The following is a 22,572-nucleotide window of genomic DNA, read 5'->3' as shown; positions in this document are numbered from 1 at the left end:
TATTCTTTAGGCAATTAAATGTCTTTTCATACTGAATCTATTCATAAATACAAAGAACTGTTTGATTATGTAAACCCTGATTACAAGCAGGAAAAAGCCAAAGGCTTTTTCTTCTTTGGAAGAGTAAGAGACGAACCTCAAAGATCTGGCAGCTAACTAAGTCCAAAATAGGTAATGGTTTGCTCTTCTAATGATTGTCCTTTAATATAATTTTCTATTCACGTCATAGTTCTAATAAAACTATGACGGCATTCATTATTTATCTAGTAGGGTTTCAGACAAGGTGGTTCTAATGAGGTACTTTTGTTTTGATCTATTCTTAGGAGTTTTGGGTTTTTATATTTCTTAGCATTGGACTGATCATCTCTTACTAGGTTGCTAGCTACTCCTGCAGCCCGGATTCTCATAGATAGTTATGAGAGGCAGCATGGCCGAGTGGTCCATGGTGCTGGTGTTAGCCACCAGTCTCTTCGGAGGCGCGGGTTCAAATCCCACCGCTGGTATACGATTTTGACGTCATTGATCAATCTTTAATATGAAATATGCAGTTTTTCGTAAAAAAGTTGTTTGTATTTTAAAGATAATTTCTTTTAATTACAAAAGACTTTTAATACCATTAATTTCCTTTAAAATGAGCCATTGAACAACTCTCTGCGATGTTCCAGTAACAAGCTATCTGTGGAATTACTAACCTATACTATAATTAAGTGGGGTATAAAATTTAGTATAGGCAAAACCACTATTAGATAACCCTAGTCCAAAAACCCTTTATAGGATTTACTATAATTAACAAAATACACCTGATTACAAACAGGAAAAAGCCTACGGCTTTTTTTCTTTGAAATAGTAAGAGACGAACCTCAAGTGATCAAGTAGCTAACTAAGTTGAATGTGTGCAATGGTTTATTATTCTAATGATCGTCTTTTAATGTAAACTAGATTATTTCAGTTAGCATGGTCATGTCGTTCTTTACTGTAATTAGTATAGGCAAGAGGTCGTTCTTTATTGTAATAGGATGAAATCTCTTCTTTGTTTGATGTGAAATTACAAACAGGAAAAAGCCTATGGCTTTTTCTTAATTGGAATAGTAAGAGACGACCTGGCTACAAACTATGATTATGACATCACTGATCAATCTTTAACATGAAATGTTCTTTACTGTAATGGTTTGTTCTTTTCTAGGTTTCAGCCATCTCTACAGCCATGATACTGATAGAAATTATATAATCCCTATTTATGTTTCAGTTAACATGGGCTAGGTGTCGCTCTTTATTGTAAACCAAGGCACTGGTGTTAGCCACCAGTCTCTTCGGAGGCGTGGGTTCAAATCTTACCGCTGGTATACGATTATGTTTGAAAGACTGCAGTGTGACAAGACATCAAAAATGCAGTTTTTGGTGGAAAAATTTATTCTCTTTTAGAAATAATTTATTTTAGTTACTATAGATTTTTACCCCAATTAATTTCCTTTAAAATGAGCTATTGAACAACTCTCTACGATGTTCCAGTGCCAAGCTATCTCTGGAAACAAAAGAAAAAAGAAAAAAAAATATCCCGTTTAGGCAGAATGTTGGAGTAGCTGCCATTTTTCTTGATTTTCAAGCCAATATATTTCCCTTGCTGTTCAAGCCAAGGGACTGAAAGTTTACTTTACAGGGGTTTCGGACAAGGCGGTTCTAATGGTGTACTTTTTGTTTTGATCTGATTCCTTTGTTAGGAACTATGGGTTTTTATATTTCTTAACATTGGACGTGATCGTCTCTTACTAGGTTGCTAGCTACCGCTGCAACCCGGATAAGAGACGACCTGGCTACAACCTACGATTATGACGTCATTGATCAATCTTTAACATGAAATATGCCGTTTTTCGTTCAAAAATTAATTATTAAAGTAGATTTGTTTTAATACGAACAGTTTTTAACCCCAATAATTGCATTGAAAATGAGCCACTGAACAACTCTCTACAATGTTCCAGTGCCAAGCTATCTTTGGAAGAAACTATCTGTGGAAGAAAAAAAAGATGCAGTTTAGGCATAATGCTGTAGTAGCTGTCACTTTTCTTGATTTTCAAGCCAAAACATTTCCCTTGCTTTTCAAGCCAATGAACAGAAAGTTTCCTATATAAGGGTTTCGGACAAGGCGGTTCTAATGGTTTACTTTTTGTTTTGATCTGAATAGTTTTAGAAGTTAAGGACTATTGTAGTTTTTACTATGTTAATGAGTTATGTTTTTTTTTAGATTTCCTAACATTGGAAGCGATCGTCTCTTACTAGGTTGCTAGCTACCGCTGCAATCCGGATATATAACAAACCACGGCACATAGTAACTAAAAGTTAGGAGAATACAAGCATCTTTTGAAAAATTGCTTTTCTGGGGTAATAGGGGTATAGTACAATACTGAGGATGTAAATAAAGTTTCATCTGTATCATGATTGTAGAGGTAACTGAAATATTAATATCAAAGATTAGCACAGTAAATTAAAAATGGAGAGTTTGTAAGTTTTATCAGTATCAAGGCTTTAGAGTTATCTGAAACCCAGTAAAGAACAAACCACACCATATACTGGAGTTGCTTAGCTGCTAGATTCCCTGAGGTTCGTCTCTTACTTTTACAAATATGAAAAAGTCATAGGTTATTTCCTCTTAACATAAAGGATCGATGCCACACTGAGGATCGTCTCTTACTATTCCAACTAATCAAACAGTTCGTGGTAACGAACTGTATAGTAAGAGCAACCCGTTTCAATAGTAACCGAAACTCATTTTAATATCAAAGAGATACACCAAAAGAATCGGATTTTTATGCTGATTTTAAATATATAAGTTTACTCTTATCCATCAAAAGTTATGACCCTGAGAAAATTTGCTTTATTATCAAAAATCCTAGTAAAAGACGATCACGTCCAATTTTAAGAAATATAATAGCCCATAACTGCTAAAAATAGGGTCAAATTAAAACAAAAAGTACACCATTAGAACCGTCTTGTCCGAAATTCCTATATAGGAAAGTTTCTGTCCCTTTGCTCGAACAGCAAGGGAAATATATTGGCTTGAAAATCAAGAAAAGTGGCAACTACTACAGCATTCTACCTAAACAGCATTTTGTTTTCTCTGTTTTTCTTTTCCACAGATAGGTTGGCACTGGAAAATCGTAGAGAGTTGTTCAATGGCTCATTTTAAAGGAAATTGCTAGATCTAGTGCTGTTTATAATAATTTATTTTTCTAAAAAGAATCAACTTTTTGACTAAAAACTACATTTTTTTTACTTAACCCATAAAGTATGTATCTCTATATTGTTGTCCTATATTTTTCCAAAGAAAAAATTCAAATTTTTTTTTAGTTTAGTTTTCAGTTCATAATCGCTAAAGTTATCATGTAAACTGAAAAATATTTATGATGTCTAAGAATAATACTAATTTCTTAATTTAAACTAAAAAAATATATGAAAATTTTAAAATTAGTTTTGTTTTTGTCTCCTGGAACCAAAATTTTTTTTCACCTTAGTTCAAAATTATTATTGTATCCTTTTTTGGTTTAAACTCTAATGGGTACTATGTAAGTTTTATCGGATATAGGTGAAATCTAGTAAAGAAAACATTTATATTGAACTCAGCTAGCTGCCTGATTCTCTGAAGTTCGTCTCCTACTATTCCAAATAAGAACAAGCCTTAGGTTTTTTCCTGTTTGTGATTACATTAAAGAACAAACTCTAGACCACAGTAAAATTAGTGGTAGATCCAACCTAGTAAAAAGATGAACACGGACAATAATAACAAATCATGGTTTCAGTAGTATCTGCATTTATCCGGGTTGCAGCGGTAGCTAGCAACCTAGTAAGATTATATTAAAAGACGATCATTAGAAGAACAAACCATTGCGTAAATTAGACTGAGCTAGCGTAAATTAGACTGAGCTAGATTCTTTGAGGTTCGTCTCTTACTATTCCAAATAAAAAAAAAACGTAGGCTTTTTCCTGTTTGTTTATGTAAAATGCAGTAATTCCTTTAGGGTTATCACAAAAATCTGATTTATCAACTGAAACTAGATTAATTCATGAAAATTAAAAAAAATTATTTTATTTATTTGTGGCCTGCAAAAGTATTTATGGTGTCGTAGCAATAATTTTAATTTTTTAATTAAAACGAGAAAAATACCTAAAAATTTTTAAATTAGTTTGGCTTTTTCTTAGGTTCTAACTAATTGACGTAAAAAAATCTTATTTGTCAACTGAAACTAGAACAAATCCTGAAAATTTTGAATGATATAATTTTATTTGACTGCAAGCTGCAAATATATATATGGTGTTTGAGCAACAATTTACATTTTTAAATTCAAACCAGATAAATACCTGGAAATTTTTAAATTAGTTATGTTTTCCATTTGCTTCAAGTGACTCGTTACATCATTATGGTAGTAAGCAATAGAAATAAAGCTATGAAAAAATATTCAGACAATGAAAATGAGCTTTATAAAGCTAAAAATCTTATTGTTCAAGTTGATTGTAATTTATTGTTTAAGAGAGGCTTGTTTAGTATTTTTTATCAAATCCAAAGAAAATAAAACACTTCCCAATGCAGTAAAAGAAGGTAAGTTTTTTGACATTGAACTACCTCAAGTGCTACAAAAACAAAATGTCGAAAACGAAGACGAAATGCCGAAGAAGAAAAATAAATTTTTTCTACAAATAAAAGAGATGCTTACATTCAAAGTAAAGAAAACATCAGATGTCTCTTATATTCAGAATCAATTGGGCAGACTAAGGTTTTGGAGAAAAGTTAACCCTAAACATAAAAACCAAATGCTGGAAGTAGACAAAACTATCAAAACTGATGACGGGAATCAGTACAACTTCTCAAACTTGAACAGAGGAAAAGCTTTGATATTTAATCATGTTAATTTTGCCACACATTCTCCACAGTATGAAAAAAGAATAGGATCAGAAAATGATGTAGAATATTTACGACTGGTGTTAAAAGCTACAGGATTCAATGTTGAAGTTTTTATTGACCTTAGCATTGAAAAAGTTAAAACTGTGATTAAAAACTATTCCAAAACCGACTTCTCAGATTTTGATTGCTTTTTCCTCGTAGCCATGTCTCACGGAAGAAAAGATAGATTGAGAACGTATGATCAGAGTCTCCCAGTAGATGTGTACTGGAAGACAATCTCAAAGAACAAAACGCTGAAAGGGAAACCAAAGATTTTTATTTTTGAAATGTGTAGGAGTAACGCGTCACCACAATCATTACGGATCCCAGATTTGCTTGTTTCGTATTCTACGTCACCTGGAATGATATCCTATCTCTGCCCAATTGAGCCCAGGTTTGAAACAGGAGGATACTACATCAAGGCTTTCTGTGACACAATAACACGGGAATATTCTAAAACAGACCTTGAATCTATAATGCAACAGACTGAGGAGACTCTTTCGTATTATATTCCTTCATGGCTGACGTTCAAACAGATTCCCACGCATAAGAGTACTCTAACCAAAAAGATTTATTTCAATGATGATAAAGTAAGCACAGATTTAATGGCAGAATGTTGTGAAAATTTCAAAAAAGCAAGACTGACTGGTTATACAAAGGAATCTCTTTGTAAAAATATTTGTGAAAAATATATTCCATTTGCGTAAGTTTGTTCGAGTTAATCTAAGTCTACTCGAAGAAAAAGCTATAAAAAAGAAAAATCCTAAAAATTAACTAAAATCGAACCAAAAAGACTAAAAAAGAAGTAAAATGCTTAAATTCAGGCAATTTTAGGCATGATTTAATAGAGACAATTTAATCCTGGAATAGCAGTAAAAACAAAAGCTAAATAATATTCAAGGACACATTATTTTGGCAAATTCTTTTCACACATATAAAAAAAGATCTATGAGATAAAAACAGGATCATAAATCTGTTTTTCTCTTCAGCATATAACAAAAACTTATTGCCTATTAATTTATTAATTAAGACTTATTAATTTTACATTCAATTCCTTCATATTTAGCAAAAAAAAACATTGCTGTGAACAATTACCCTTCAATTTCACATTTAATTCGTTTATATTTTGTTTAGCATTAGTAATCCGGGTTGCAGCGGTAGCTAGCAACCTAGTAAGAGAAGATCACGTCCAATGTTAAGAAATATAATAACCCATAACTCCTAGAATTAGAGTCAGATCAAAACAAAAAGGACACCAATAGAACCGTCTTGTTCGAAAACCCTGTATAGGAAACTTTCTGTCCCTTGGTTGAACAACAAGGGAACTATAAAAAGTGGCAGCTACTACAGAATTCTGCCTAAATATTTTTTTTCTTGTTTTCTTTTCCACAGATATCTTGGCACTGGATCATCGCAAATAGTTGTTCAATGGCTCATTTTAAAGGAAGTTAATCGGGTTCAAAATCTTTTGAAATAGAAACAAATTAGTTTTAAAATAGAATCAATTTTTCCACTAAAACGGCATTTTTATGGCCAATCTTGATGAATGCCAACTATCATAACCACTAGCATGCTTACCATTGTACCATCGGAGAATGTATATCAAAATTGCAGTAAAAGACGATAATTGAAATAAAAAACCATTGTATATATTGAACTTAGTTAGCTGCTTGATTGTTTGAGGTTCGTCTCTTACTGTTTTAAAGAAGAAAAAGCCATAGGCCTTTTCCTGTTTGTAATCAGGTTTATTTTGTTAATTATAGTAAATCATATATAGGGGTTTCGGACAAGATGGATCTCATAGTGTACTTTTTGTTTTGATTTAACTATTTTTAGGAGTTAAGGCCTATTGTAGTTTTTACTATGTTATAGTAAACAACGACAACTCATGCAACAGGGAAAAGAAAAATAGGTCTTTTTATATACGACGTCATACGAGGTTCAATTTTAGTTTAAATAATATTATAAATAACTGATGCGATGGAATCATATCAGAGATTGATCAATGATGTTATAATCGTAGATTGTAGCCTGGTTTTTTACGAACTGTAACCCATAGTAACCGAAGTATTAAAAGGATTTATTATGCAGATGATGATGCAACACATACTTGTCTTTAGATAAGATAGTATAACATAAATTTATTTTAATTATTTTCCTTAAGAAATAATTAGAGGTAAAGAAATTCTCATTGCGGGAATTGAACTTGGGTCAATTGGGTGAGTGCTGGTTTTACATTAAAAGATGATCATTAAAAGAACAAGCAATTATATACATTGGTCTAAGTTAGCTACCTGAATCTTTGAAGTTCGTCTCTTACTATTCCAAAGAAGGAAAAGCCGTTTGTTTTTCCTGTTTGTAATCATCAAAGAAGAAAAGGGCGTAGGCTTTTTCGTGTATGTATTAATTCCGGGTTGCAGTGGTAGCTAGCAACCTAGTAAGAGACGATCACGTCCAATGTTAAGAAATATAAAAACCCAGAACTCCTAAAAATAGATTCAGATCAAAACAAAAGTACATCATTAGAACCACCTTGTCTGAAACCCAACTAGATAAATAATGATAGTCGTCACAGTTTTATATTAGAGCTATGTAAAGAAAAATTCATCCTAACTCCTTAAAAAAAGTTAGATCAAAACAAAAAGTACACCATTAGAACCGCTTTGTCCGAAACCCCTATAAAGGAAACTTACCGCCCTTTGGCTTGAATAACAAAGAAAATATATTGGCTTAAAAATAAAGAAAATTTACTTTAACCACGTTATTCTCCACAAACGGGATATTTTTTTCTTTCCGTTTTTTCTTTCTCCTCAGCTAGCTGAGCACTGGAAAACCATAGAGAGCAGTATAATAGCTCATTTTAAAGGAAATTGCTACATCTAGTGCCTTTTGTAATTAAAAATAAAATACTTTTTAAAGTAGAATCAATTTTGTCAAAAAAATGCATTTTTGATGTATTTTCATACTGCAGTCTTTTCAAAGATATTTGAATTTTGAAATGTATGTTGTATAGTAAGAGCGACTCGTCTCAATAGTAAAACTTGCTACATCTAGTTCCTTCTGTAATTAAAGATAAAATATTTTTTTAATAGTTCCGGTTTGCAGCAGTAGCTAGGAACCTAATTAAAAGAGATCATTCGAAGAACATACCATTGTATATATTGGACTTAGTTAGCTGCTCGATTCCTTGAAAAAAAAATCTTATTTGTCAACTGAAACTAGAATAATTCCTGAAAATTGTAAACAAAATAATTTTATTTACCTGCAAAGTGCAAAAATATTTACGGTGTCTGAACAATAATTTCTATTTTTTAATTCAAACCAGAAAAAAACTTGAAAATTTAAAAATTAGTTTGGTTTTCCTTTTGCTTCAATTGACTCGCTACACCATTTTTTACGTCATTAATTTTATATCATCTTAGTTCAATTTTTTTTTGGCTTAACCCGTAAAGTAGGTATCTCTATATTGTTGTCCTATATTTCCAATGAGAAATGTTCAAATTTTTTTTTATTTTAGTTTTGAGTTCAGAATCTCTAAAGTTATTATATAAACTGTAAAAATATTTATCATGTCTAACCAATAATACTAATTTTTTAATTCAAACTAGAGCAATACCTGACAATTTTTGAATTAGTTTTGTTTTTTGTCTCCTGGAACCAAAATTTTCTTTTTTGGTCGCTAAAGTTATTATGTAAACTGCAAAAATATTTATGATGTCTAACCAGTAATAGCAATTTCTTAATTTAAACTACAAAAATACATAAAAATTTTAAAATTAGTTTTGCTTTTTGTCTCCTGGAACCAAATTTTTTTTTCATCTCAGTTCAAAGTTATTATTGTATCCTGGAACCAAACTTTTTTTGGTTTGTAACCCGTAAAGTACGTATCTCCATATTATTGTTTTATAATTCCAATTATTTTAGTTTTATATTCATTCTTTCTTTTTCTTTCCGTTTTCAAACCAATGTCATCTTTACCTTTTGTATTATTACGGCCAGACCAATTATTTTTGTTTTTTATTTTTCATCTCAACATATTGCATTCTTCCTTATCTCCTAGATGCTTCATTCGTCTTATTTCTTTTTCTGTTCTCCAGGCTGTAAATACTGAAGTGAGACGTGTTCCTACCCATTTGAAAATCAAATATCGCTTATTTTTCTTCTGGTTTATATCTTCTCCGGAGGAGCAGCATCCCGGTGTGGCTTTGTCTAATGGTTGAGATAAGAGATGATCGTATTGCTTAAATATCTCTACAGTGGCCTAGTTCCGCAAAGAATCCGGTGGTATGGTAAACGATTGTTCATAAGGAACATTAGGTATAGCTATCCTAAGTAGTTGGATCAATAGTAACACCTTCCTTGAATTTTTTAAGCGTTTTTTGAAACATTCAAAACCAGACAAAACATGCCCCATTTTTCTAATTTTGGATAGCCACGAGAGCCATTTGTATCCCCAGGTTATTAGCTTTTGCAAGAGCAAGTCAATAACGCTGTTTATAATCCCGCTTCATAGCCTACCTAGGCTTCAACCCTTGTAGGTAGGAGTCCTAGGCTATTTCAAGTATGTACTTTAAAAGTAGGGTCAAATCTCCAGTATTTTTATTAGAGGGGGGAGTAAGAGGGGTCTATATCAGGATAGGCAAGGGGCATGGGATGTATAATAATTTTTTCTCCATATTATTTAGGGGGGGGGCAACTGCCCCCCCCCCCCCAAATGACACCCCTGCTCAAAAGAAATTCAATGAATGGCTGAATACCAGTCCAGGGCAGTGAATTTCAACATAAAAACTGGTTGTTTTTGTTTTTTTGTTTGTTAGTCTGTATCTTTTTCTGTTAGTCTTAGTCTGTTAGTAGGTTTTAGTATAACTCGGCTCTTCTTTTTAATGTAGGCTCCTTCGAAAAGTCAAAATCTTGCGAAACCTACAAAATATGGGGTGACAGCAGGTTATGGCGTTGATAGCAGCAAAGGACGGCGTTTTGAGGACTTCAGATGTCTAAAATGTAACCGAAAATGGATGTCAGGACTGTGGAGCTATGGAGAAGATTGTCCTTCCTGCAAAATTAAAGTATATCTTTACAAACCGGCTGGTTATTATTTAAAAGTTCTAGTGTAAATTGGATTATGCAAATTATAGCTTTCCTTTATTCAGACGACAGATACAGAGCTGTCTCCAAAAGTTTTAAATAAAGAAAAAATTTTGCAAATGAAAGTGAAGAGCGACTGAAAGCCTAAAACAGCCAGAATTTCTTCTGTATATAAGGGAGGCTTCCTTACCCAGCTTCCAATCTTTAGTATAAGTTTTGCATTTATATTATAAAATATAACCAATCAATAAATTGGAAGAGTTTTCTTTACTCACTGCTTTTCGAAACATTTGAAAGGGAAATTATATATTTAAAGAAAACGGGCTTCAAAAGAACCATAAATATCGTATCATAAGTATCATGCATAAATGTAAAATGAGCCTTATACTCTCGAGTCCTTGTGCAAAATAAAACTGAATCTTAGTTTTGTAATGTATATTTAGTATCACCTTGAAAAGTAAGTTTTGCTGATTCATTTGGTGTAATGGAAATTTTATTGTTGTTCGGAGTTTTGGTTTCTATTGACAAGAGATATTTCTTTGCTTACAGTTTGTTACTACAAACTGCTTAATCCAGGGTTGTCTCATATTTTGGGGAGGCTGTCATACCCCCTACATACCCTTTGTCTGTATCCAAGGTAAATATTCTTATAATAATGGCTTTGGAACGATAATCATCCCTGAAAAAAACTACACCCAATGAAATATTTCATGGGTGATTGGTGAGGGGGAGGTCAACTTCTGATATGTATAAGTCTGAAGTTTGTATGCTACAATTGAAGCTTAAGTTTTCACTTGAATAGCACCCTTATTGTTATGATTTATATTTATTCAGTCATGCAATGATTTATAATTGAGCATACATTGGAAACATAGTTTATTTATTTTATTGTTTATCTTTTCAAGAAATGAGAGGGGGGCCTTCGAGCAAATATTTTTGAAAAGGAGACCAGTTCATCTCCACAAATACTGTCTCCTTTAGTATATATAGTATATTTAATATATATAAAGTATATTGATTTAATTAACTATTTTTAAATTTAAATGTGTGTGCTAGAAGTGGGGGAGCTGCCACTCCATAGTGCATATAGTTCAAGCTTAAGTCCAAATCATTTCTTAGGACTAAGTGAGGCTATGTGACCATCTATTAATTTTTTTGGACCTTTGGTTTGGTTCTATTACCACTGTTAAAAATAAAAAAGAAATAGACATGAGCATACGAATTTCCCTGGAAAAATAGAAGGATCCATTCTTGTTTTTTCCCTGGCAGATCACGTTTAGCAAGCCGTAAGAGGAAGGAGCTTGTACCTCCTAAACTGCAAAATATTTGTAAATACGGCCCATGAAGAACTTCGCGATGGACCAACGTCCATCCACGGAGGTTGGTGGGTAGTTTGAACCCGCTGTGGCTACTTCCCCGCTCGACAGCATAGAGAGCCCAGCGCTCGCCGACTCATCAACTTCCATTTCAGACTCGCTCTCGTATCCTGTTGGGACGTCAGTCGTGTCGGACTCGCAACTTAAATGACTTGAATCCTCTGCGTCTCCAATACTTTTCCCTGGTGCGACGCTAAGACGTTTGCGCGTGAAGTTCCTCACATATTTTTTAAATCTGCGGGCTTGCAGGACATCCAATAAAACTTTGCTGACGTTGTTCGCCACCTCGTGCGGAGTATGCTGGGCTATAGTGGGTGATCCTGGATGACTCTGGAGCGTGAAAAGCACTTGGAAAAGCCATTTTTAAGAGTTGCTTTTCAATTTGCGGCTAGAATTTCCAGGAGTAGCTTTAAAAGCTGGGGGAATTTGTCTTTTCTTACTGTGGTTTCGTTTGGGTTGTCCATTTTGTAATCATCAAGCATTTTCCTCCATGCTCTTTTCATTGGAGCGAAAAAAGAAACGTCCATTGGTTGCAGTATATCTGTAGCGTTTGGGAGGAGGCATACAAAGCGAATGTTGTTTTCTCTGCAGACTTTCAACACTTTGGCAAGCAAGTGGGAAGACAGGTTGTCACCCAACAAAACTTTCACTTCCGCCCTCCTCTTCAGGTGAGGGAGTGCCAGTAACATAAACCCACTCCTCAAAAACTTTGCTCTCAAACCATCCAGACTTATATAGAGCATATCGAGCTCTTTTAGGACCTCCTGTATGCCCTGAGCTAAACATGCCCTCAGCTTTATAGCACATGAATGGTGGAAGCAGTTTGCCTTCTGCATTTCAACATATCATTAGGGATATTGCTCCCTTTGTTCCATTCATTATTCTGGAGGGGTATTTGGCAACGATGAAACCAGAAGGAAATAAAACCAAAATTTTCAAAGGAATAATATGTACAACTCAAATAATTTTGCAATTGTAGGTTTTTCCAAAAGAGACGGGGAAAATCCCACCAATTTTTATCTACATTGTCAGCTGTCTTTGCACAGCAAGCTATGAAAGACAACTCTTTCAAATTGTTCATGAAAGCTCTATTAGAGCAAGGTAATACAGAAACTTCAATTTTGATATATGAGATTTACCCCACCACTCCCATTGATTGCTAACGGACTTCCATCAAAGAAGAAACAAAAGTAGGCCTGAAAGAATTAGGAAGTGGTCCAAAATGTAATCAGTAGCTAAAACCAAGTTTAACAGCTGAACTTGATTTGCGTTTTCCTTGGATCAACAGATTTGCAATTGTTTCGTAAAGGTCTGAATAGCAGAGCAACCTCTTTTAGTGTAATCTTTTTAGTGTAATTTACTCCACTTGTTTTGCTTAAAAGTGGGTTAAAAATAAATTATTATTATTATTACACCAATTCAATGCAAATTTTAACAATTGGCCAGCACAGAAGATTGAAATCCATATTGTAGGCTCATTTTAAACAAGGCTAACTTTGAACAAATGTTCAAAGTTACCCCAAATAAACAAAATACTTGCGGGAAACATTGAACACTGCCGCCATATTGAACCTATGGAATTAGGAAGAGATTTTACCAGAAAACCTAACCATTCCGCTCCTCAGCTATAGAAAAATGTCAAAATGAAAGTCCTAGTTTAGCTTATCTAAGTTAAAAAGGGTAACTTACTTTTAGCACTTTTTCATATTTTTGAACTGCTCAAATTCTCTTGCAATTAACAAGATAAGATTTTGTCCGATGCTGATTTCAAGAACTACCAACTGATTCAGACGCCATCTAGCAATAATCTAGTAATAAGTTTGAACGAGCAATTCCACCGTTTTGCGATAGAGAGCGCTAAATGTTTGTTACTGATTTTGTTCAAAGTTACCCCTAACGTTCAAAGTTACCCCTTTCTACAGGTACTTTGTTCTTTTGATTTATATATTGATGTCAAAAATAATTGTTAGAACTGTAAGTAAGGAGCGATGGGGCTCAATAGGACCCAAACTCTAAGAAACAGAGTCTTGATAACAATGGATCTTCAAAAGAATCGAATTTTGATGTGTATTCAAAATATGTAAAAATCATCAAATTTAGCGTTACCCATCAAAAGTCACGAGCCTTAGAAAATTTCCTCAATTTTTAAACAGAGGGGAAACACCCCCAAAACATCAAGTGATCTTAATGAAAATGACATAGTCACATTTAGCATACCAGAGAACCCTAATCTAGGGGTTTCACGCTGCTATGTACAAAAATGTGTAATTTAGCATATTTTGCCAGACGAAAGATCACTGATGCTTGTTTATTTGTTGTTGTTTTTTATCAGGGGTGATCGTATCGATCGTATATGATGGGGGTGGCCCTCACCTCAATACCTTGCTCTTTAAGTTAAAGTTTGAATCTTATCCAAATTCTGTAAGAACGACTTCTGAAACACAGGGGGTCGTTTCATTATAACAATAAGAAGCTTTTTTAAAAGTTAAGCGTAAGCGTTACTTAGCGTTACGCTAAAGTAAAAACTTCAGCGTAAAGAGCGAGGTGTTGAGGAGGGGCAACCCCCGTCACATACGTAATAGTTTCTGTTCGTTATAAGTTTTAATGTTGCTCCTTACTTTCAGAAAAAAAAGCTTGTTTTTCTTTATTTAATATGCTAAAAACACAAACAAGAACTGATATTTCATTTTGAAATATCAATTATAGAACTGAATTTCTTGTTTTCAATCGTATAGGAAGTAATCTCGGCCCAGATGTAAAACTAGGTAATAAGACGGTAAAAACTTCCTCTAGCATAGTGAATCTATAGTATAGGGCTACCTATTTGATATGACGTTAAGTTGACGTGTGGTTCCTTAATATATGACCTGCTAACACCACATATATTATTATATACTTAGTATATGTGGTTTTACACCATATACTAGCTGTCTCTCCACTTGGACTCTTTTATCAGATAATAAAAGTAAAATGTGTTCTTGCTTTTTCCGATTTTGTAAGTTTACCTTATTCTTACCTCCTTAGTAGTCATTATTAGGGTTGTAATGGCCGGGGTAAAATTAGTTAAAGCAAAATGGGGCTATTAAATGGCGAGGACGTAAAAGCTGAAGAAGTTAAATAGCTGCTTAAATCAATCTAAATCAATCAATCAATCTTAAATCAAACTTCCCCTGGTAACAGATTACTGCTGAATACATTTTGCAGTAACATTAATGAATAAACAAGTAGTGCAAGTTTGAACTTGAAAAGGGTTCAACGATCAGTATTTGAACCCGGCCAGTTTAGATAACAGCTTCTAACAAGTTTCCAAATCTAATTTAACTCGACGAGGTGAACCATATCATAAATTCTAAGGACTGCTATTCAAGATTTTAGAATGTTAAGTGTCATTTACGTTAACCACCCCTTGATATTCCACTACCCCGGCAGCGCAAAAGCTTGTCCTCTTGGTACATGAGGACATCAATCAGAAGAGCTTCAGTAGTCTTCGGTGTTAAAAAATTCAACACTATGACTGCGTCAAGAGGACAAGAGCATGAAGTGTGAGTCAAGAAAGCAAAGATGAGATAAAGACAATGCACTATTTGCTTGTGAAGAAAATAAAACACAACCGTCAGATTTTCAAGGTAGAAGAAGTGAAGAAGGTGGAAGTATGTGCTCTTATGAATCATAGACTTAAACCAGTAAAGCCAAAAATATATATATATATATATTCCCCTTCCCAGACGCAAACTCCGTCGTTACTCCCCTAATAAACTCAACACTCAAGAGGACAAGAGCATGAAGTGTCACTCAAGAAAGCAAAGATGAGGTAAATACAATGCACTATTTTCTTGTGAAGAAAATAAAACACAACCATCAGATTTTCAAGGTAGAAGAAGTGGAGAAGGTGGAAGTATATGCCCTTATGAATCATAGACTTAAACTAGTGAAGAAAAAAAAAATATATATGTATATTCCCCTTCCCAGACGCAAACTCCGTCGTTACTCCCCTAAAAAATTCAATACTCAAGAGGACAAGAGAATCAAGAGGACAAGTGTCACTCAAGGAAGCAAAGATGAGGTAAAGACAATGCACTATTTGCTTGTGAAGGAAATAAAACATAACCGTCAGATTTTCAAGGTAGAAGAAGTGAAGAAGGTGGAAGCATGTGCTCATATGAATCATAGACTTAAAGCAGTGAAGATAAAATATATATATATATATATATATATATATATATATATATATATATTCCCCTTCCCAGACGCAAACTCCGTCGTTACTCCCCTAGACTGGTCTGAGAAACAAAGCGCATAAAAAGATGACCCCACTTTTAAAGATAAATGAGGATCTATTACTTATATCTCCCGAAGTAACCAGCCCAGCAAGAACAATTGGCTTTAATCGTGTCGTAGTGGAATTTTTTTTTTTGACAAAACTTTGAGTGTCAATTCATGTTTCAAAGGATAGCTCAAGCCTAACATGATATGGAATGTTAAAACAACAGGTGTAAACAAGCCAGTTTTCTTTTCTCAGTAACTAGAGTAACTTTGAATAATGGTGCTAATTCGTATTATTCATGATTGCGAAAGCAAAAAATAAGGGTGAGCTGACGAAGTGGTTCGCTAATGTCCCAACTCACAGGTATGTTTTATGACTTAACTGAGTGGCCTATCCAGGATATGTAAAGGGGAGGGGGGATTAAATTTTCGCAAATTTGGCGATTTCAAGGGCTAAATTTTAATAGACACTGCAGCTGGGAAATAGACGCTCGATTCGTTTATTTCTTTTTCTTTTCTCCAGGCTGTGAATACTGAAGCCACACACGTTCCTACCCATTAAAAATCTAATATCACTTATGTGTCTTCTGGTTTATATCTTCTCCAGATAAGCAGCATCCCGGTTTGGCTTTGTCTAATGTTAAGATAGGAGATGATCGTACTGTTTAAATTCTTTCTACATTGGTCTGGTTCCACTATGACTCCTGTGGTACGGAAAACCGTGGTTCACATTGAATGCTAGGTGTAGCTTACCAAAGCGGGTGGCTCAACAGTAACACCTTCCTTGATTTTTTTAAGCGTTTTGTGAAACATACTAAGCCAGACGAAACATGCCCCAGTTTTCTAGTTTTGGATAGCCACGAACCTTTGGTATCCCCAGGTTATTAGTTATTGCAAGAGCAAGTCAATAACGATGTTTACAATCCCTCTTAAAAATAACCAAGAGAGAAAAAAATTAATGAAAAAAAAAACGACAAAGGAGACTGCGGCCAGTAGAAGGGAAAGATGAAAAACTAAAACAAAGCGGATATTTTGCCTATCAAAACTAAGCGTCTTCAGCACAAGAGAAACAAGATAAAAAAAACAAATTAAAACAAAAAACAAATAAAACCACCAATAAAATACAATTGTAGCAACTAATCCACGTAGGGAAAAGAAGCTATTAGAGTTATTTCGATGAGAACGCCAAAGCAACTCCATACAGCAGCTTGATACAGGCGGAATATCCGCGTTGTTTTAGTTTTTCATCTTTTCTCTCTAGGCTACTGGCCGCAGTCTCGTTTGTCTTTTTTTTTTCATTGAGTTTTTTCTCTCTTTGTTAGCTTTTTGTCAAGGCTGGCCAGTTCGGCTTAAGATCTTTCATTCGACAATCCCTCTTCACAGATGACCTAGGCTTCAATGAATACCAGTGAATGGCTGAATACCAGTCCATGGCAGTGAATTTCAACATAAAAAGTGGTTGTTGGTGTTTTTTTTTTGTTTGTGGGCCTTAGTCTCTGTCTATGTTAGTAGTATTTAGTATATTTTTGCCTTTTTATTGTAGGCTCCTTCAAAAAGTAAAAATCTTACCCCCTATCAAGGCAAAAGACGGTGTTTTGGGGAGTTCAGATGTCCAGAATGTAATCGAAAATGGTGTTCAGCGAATTCTTGGGCAGACTATGGACAAGATTGTATTTCCTGCAAAATTAAAGTCTATCCTCACAAACAGGTTGGTTATTGTTTCAAACTGTAATTATAAATTGAATAATGTAAATCATGTATTTCATGCATTCAGAGCACAGGCACAGAGCGGTCTCCAAATGTTTTAAATAAAGAAACAAGTTTTCTAATGAAAGTGAAGACCGGCTTGAAATACAGCCAGAATTTTTTTCTGTATAAGGGAGGCTCTCTTACCCAGCTCCCAATGTTTATGTATAAGTTTATAAGTTTTGCATTTTTGAGAGCAATATATATAACCAATCAATTATTGGAAGTTTTTTTTTACCGACTGTTTTTCGCAACACTTGAAAGGACAATTATATTTTTAAAGGAAATGCATATCAAAACAACCATAAATATTGTATCGTAAGCATCATATATGAACGCAAAATGAGCCTTATACTCTCGAGTCGTTTTAAAAAATAAAATAAATTTTAGTGCTGCAATGTATATTTAGTATCAGCTTAAAAAAGTAAATTTTGTTGATTCATTTGGTGTAATGGAATTTTTGTTTTTGAAGTTTTGGTTTTATTTATAATGGGCCGTGCTTTGCTTACAGTTTGATACTATAATCTGTCCAATTCAGGATTGTCTAATATTATCGAGATGCTGTAAACCCCCCCCACACACATCCTTTTTGTCTGTGTCCAAGGTAAATATTCTTATAATAATCATTTTGGATCTATAATCATCTCTGAAAAACTACACCCCTTAGAATATTTTATGGGTGATTAGGGAGGGGGGAGGATCAATGTCTGATACATATTCAAGTCTGAAGTTTATAGACTACGATTGAAGTTTCAGTTTTTATTTGAATAGCATATTTCTTGTAATGAATTAAATTCGTGCAGTCTTGCAATGATTTGTAGTAGAGTTTATATTGAAAATGTATTTTATATATTTTTTGGTTTACATTTTAAGTTTTTTAGGGAGGATCTTTTTAAGTATATATAAGTATGTTAATCTAATTGATTATTTTAAAATCATCCCTTCCATCAAATCCTTATATATCTCCAAGCATATCTTACAACCTTTGCTCCCCGTGCTCAGGGAGTTGTATCAACCCTGGAAGCATGATCTTTGGACTATTTTGAAAAAAATGGCTATCTCAAAATTTCTATCGCATGCATTTGGGGAAAAGATAAGTCTTCATCGGGCAACTAGCACGTTGAAGAATTATCAAGGGGGGAGGGGGTGCAGGGTCAAATTTTTCTCATAAGGCTTACTTTAAATTAAAATGTTTAACTAAAAATAAAAAAGTTTCTCTCGCAAGATTCCCAGTAGGAAGGATCCACCGTCTTCTGAGAAAGAGAAACTATGCAGAGCGAGTTGGTGCAGGGGTGCCCGTTTACCTTGCAGCAGTGATGGATTATTTGGTGCAGCTAAATGACAAGGTGCACAAATTAGCTTAAAATGTGTCTGCTAGAAGTGAGGAGAGCTATCACTCCAGAGTGTCTATAGTGCAGTCTTAAGCCCAAATTATTCCTTAGGATGAAGTGAGGCTATGTGACCATTTTTACTATTACCACTGGTAAAAAAATAAACATGAGTTTACGAATTTCCTTTTATGAAAAAACAAATGCATTTTTATAGATAGGAGTTTGAAACCAATACTTTAAGCTTATTTGATTTGCTAAATTTGACAGTATAATTTTCTTCGATATCACTCGCCCTTTGGTGGTGTTTTCTTCCCTTTTCCGAAAATTGGGTAAGTTTACACAGGTCCGTAGATTTTAGTGGGTAACATTAAACGTCATGAACTTTAAATATTTAGAATTACTAGAAAAATCCCGTTCTTTTGATTTATATATTAATTACCGCAAGCAGTTGAAAATAAGAACATTTTCATTGTTGTAGATAGGTCGTGAAACCTCTTCTAGATGGTTTTTTTGATATATTGAATTTAATATAATAATCAAACAGTTCGTGATAACTGTAAGTTACTACGAACTGTGGTAACTTACCACATTTGTATTGAACAGTGCGGCTCAATAGTAACCAAAACTCTAAAAATTAGTCTTGATAACAATAGATGCACCAAAAAATTTGAATTTTGATGTTTATTCAAAATATGCAAAATTCATCAAAATTCTGATGAATTTTGCAGTAACGAGTGCATCATTACAAGTTACGAGTCTTAAAAGATTTGACCGATTTTTGACAACGAGGGGAAACACCCCCAAAACATCAAGTGATCTTAACGAAAACAATAACATCAGATTCAGCATACTGGAAAACCCCACCGTAAAGGTTTTACGCTCCTATGTATATAAATATGGAATTTTGTTTGCTTTTTGTTTTTGTTTTTTTGCCAGAAGAAAGATCACGGATGCGTGTTTATTTATTATTATTATTTTTTCAGGGGTGATTGTATTGAACCAGTAATCGTAGAAGATCGCCAGACGACTCATTTTATCGAAAATCAAAAGTTCTAGTTCCCTTTTTAAGTGACCAAAAATATCGGAGGGCAACTAGCTCCCCTCCCACGCTAATTTTTCCCCAAAGTCACCCGATTAAAATTTTAAGATAGCCATTTTTTTAACTTAGTCAAAATATCTAATAACTATGTCTTCGAAGATAAAGAGCCCAACAGTCCCCGGAGGAAGGGCTGTAAGTTATGAACTTTGCCCAATGTTTGTATATATTGGTTATTGGGTAGTATTCATACATTTTTCAGAGGGGAATTGTCAGGTGGAAATGGGGGGGGGTTAGTTGACGGGGGAGGATTTTTTCATAGAGAAATTTTTGTTGGGGAAGCTAATTTTCTATGAAGGGGATGACAAATTTCACAACATTATTTATAAAAACACGAACAGAAATTAAACAAAAAAAACAATTTTTTTTTAACAGAAAATAAGTGAGCAATATTGAAACTTAAAACGAACAAAAAATATTACCTATATGAGGAGGTCGCCCTCTTCTCAATACATTGCTATTTGCGGTAAAGTTTTTTTAGTTCTTTTAAAAGAGCTAATTATTCTAATTAAACGACCTTTCTGATTCAGGAATTATTCTTAAATAACTATAACAAAAAACCAAACATAATTGTAAAAAGCGAGGTATTGAGGAGAGGGGGACCCCCCTCATATACGTCATAATTTTTTTTCGTTTTAAGTTTCAATATTGCTCCTTATTTTCTGTTGAAAAAACTTTTTTTTAATTTAATTTTCCTCTAGATGAGACTCTGGTTCAGGAGTGTTTACCTTTTTACATTTGAGCAACCAAAGAATGACTTAGAACGGAAGCAAATTTGGCAATTACACTTAGAAAAGATTTTTTTTTTTTTAGCCAGCAGATTGTTTAATAATTAATGAAAACAGTGAAGAAAAGAAATGTGTCCTTCAATAAATAAAAATGGGACACATGAATAGAATACAAAACTGTTTTAAGGGGGGATGGCTATCGGGTTTGAACCCCTCTCACCTCCGAATTTTTCAATTAACTCGTAAAACGTAACAAAATTTATTGAAACAAATTTTTGATGCGTTTCTAAAAGCTTTTTTTTTGTAACCGTGAGTCATTTTCCGACTCGTAAAGACTTAACAAAAATGTATCGAAAGAGATTTTTGATGTTAAAGTTTTATTTGTAAAAGTTTTTTTTGGAAGATCATTATGCATAAATGCAGAGATATTTCAAACTTTATTAGAAAAAATTATGAAGCTACCTAAAAATCTTAGGGAAAGAGGTTCTTCGAAAGGGGAAGGGGATATGCGAAATAGGTACGGACATAATGCAAATATATTCCCATTTTGCTTAATTTGTAAGGATTTTGGATTAAAGTCGAAGGTTTTAGGATTGAGCGTGTTCACCTAGTTGCGCTTAAAATCTGTATAGCAGGTTTGTCAGATCACCAACAAATTTTTTCTGTATTTATGGATACATTACGTAGACTTTTTATAAAATCCGAAAAAAGAAGCGGAGTAAGGGAAGTACCTTGGAGTTCCAAACTAAAAACAGGCTGGGAATTAGAGCAAAATTCAAGGTGCGTTATTTGTTTAACTGATCATATCAATTTTACTTATTAGATTGACCATATATATCAGATGACTTACCAAATTTATTTATAGACACCTTTGGAAAAACCAGACGGACCTTGATGTTTCTGACCCATCTAAAGCGCACCCACAACATCTTTGCGAAAAGTGCCGTGTCCTTGGATATAGGTGCAGAGGGAAGTACTAATTGATGACAATGAATTATTCATGTTCTAACAGTGCACAATATAACTGGTTGATTTGTATTGTTGTCTTTTCTTGTTTTACACAGCCGAATTCGGTCAGTTTTTTTCCTTTTTCTAAGAAACAAAATTTGAATCTCCAGACCGGTTGACTTTTGTTGCATTCAAGCCATGGACTTCTATCCTCTTCTTCTGTTTTCTTTAAAACGCTGAATAAAATATGTTGAGACGTAAAAGATATAGTTTATTATTGAAGGTAACGATCCTGAAGATAAAAAAAACATTATGAATAAGAAAAAAACTTTCCATTATATTAATTAGCGTTGAAACCTCTAATTAAACGATCTTGCTACTAAATTTTTCTTCTCTAAATTTAAAGTCGACAGCATTAATTGTTAATTTTGAATGAAGAGATACTTTTAAATATTAGAATTTTATATTGTTGCATGACAAAGTTATGACAGAAAAAGGTTATATATGTGGAAAAAGTAATGAAAATTAAATATATTTGATATGAGTCATTATGAAGATTTTCTAGAAATATTTGGCACATACACACGTTTCAAAAAAAATAAATTAAAGTTAAGAAAACTGACTTTTTTAAAGGTTAGCTGTGCATTGCTCTAAACTCTCCTTCAAAATTACGTTCCATGATAAAACAACAACACGTTTATCCTTAAAAGTTTTCGCTGGCATTTATATGTTCCTAACTTGCTCGTTTTGGGGATGGAGTATTTTGTAGAAAACGATATTCCTTATACACTGAAAAAGAACCTTGCGAAATGAACCTAAATCAAAATTGTGCATTGGTTATGCGAATTTTACGCACGATACAGCCTGGGTGCGTGATGTGACACTTCAAAAGCGTTAATGTGACACTTCAAAAGCGTTGAAGTGACACTTCAAAAGCGTTGATGTGACGCTTCAAAAGCGTGATGTGACACTTTTTGTTAAACTGGTGTTTAGAACCTATCCTGTTACATATTTGTTCGTGGGGTATTTAGAACCCACCCTATTAAACAGAATGAGTTGAATTGATCGA

General features: G+C 33.8%; 2 protein-coding genes across 2 annotated transcripts; both read left to right on the top strand.

Annotated features, from left to right (window-relative positions):
* The first annotated feature begins 4,461 nt into the window (after positions 1–4,461).
* On the top strand, positions 4,462–5,637 carry LOC148947962 (caspase-6-like). The gene has a single exon (XM_089096048.1). The coding sequence runs from the start codon at positions 4,462–4,464 to the stop codon at positions 5,635–5,637; it is 1,176 nt and encodes a 391-aa protein (XP_088952174.1).
* A 4,185-nt stretch (positions 5,638–9,822) lies between these two features.
* Positions 9,823–22,105, top strand: LOC148947961 (uncharacterized). The gene is made up of 3 exons (XM_089095153.1): positions 9,823–9,996; positions 17,198–17,362; positions 21,421–22,105. Exons 1-3 carry the CDS (start codon positions 9,965–9,967, stop codon positions 21,533–21,535), a joined length of 312 nt encoding a protein of 103 aa, XP_088951279.1. The 5' UTR covers positions 9,823–9,964; the 3' UTR covers positions 21,536–22,105.
* Positions 22,106–22,572: the final 467 nt, after the last annotated feature.

The sequence above is a fragment of the Artemia sp. Qi Xiang Cuo genome, chromosome 10 (assembly GCF_049724085.1).
Source record: "Artemia sp. Qi Xiang Cuo chromosome 10, ASM4972408v1, whole genome shotgun sequence".
NCBI classification, from domain to species: domain Eukaryota; kingdom Metazoa; phylum Arthropoda; class Branchiopoda; order Anostraca; family Artemiidae; genus Artemia; species Artemia sp. Qi Xiang Cuo.
The sequence above is the reverse complement of the archived record's forward strand: the minus strand, read 5'-3'. Positions and strand labels throughout refer to the sequence as shown.

Coding starts and splice junctions, on each gene's coding strand:
- LOC148947962 (XM_089096048.1), top strand. CDS start 4,462: ATGAGCTTTATAAAGCTAAAAATCTTATTGTTCAAGTTGATTGTAATT.
- LOC148947961 (XM_089095153.1), top strand. CDS start 9,965: ATGGAGAAGATTGTCCTTCCTGCAAAATTAAA. Junction 9,997..17,197: donor GTCCTTCCTGCAAAATTAAA/GTATATCTTTAC, acceptor TTTTTATTGTAG/GCTCCTTCAAAAAGTAAAAA. Junction 17,363..21,420: donor AAGTCTATCCTCACAAACAG/GTTGGTTATTGT, acceptor ATTTATTTATAG/ACACCTTTGGAAAAACCAGA.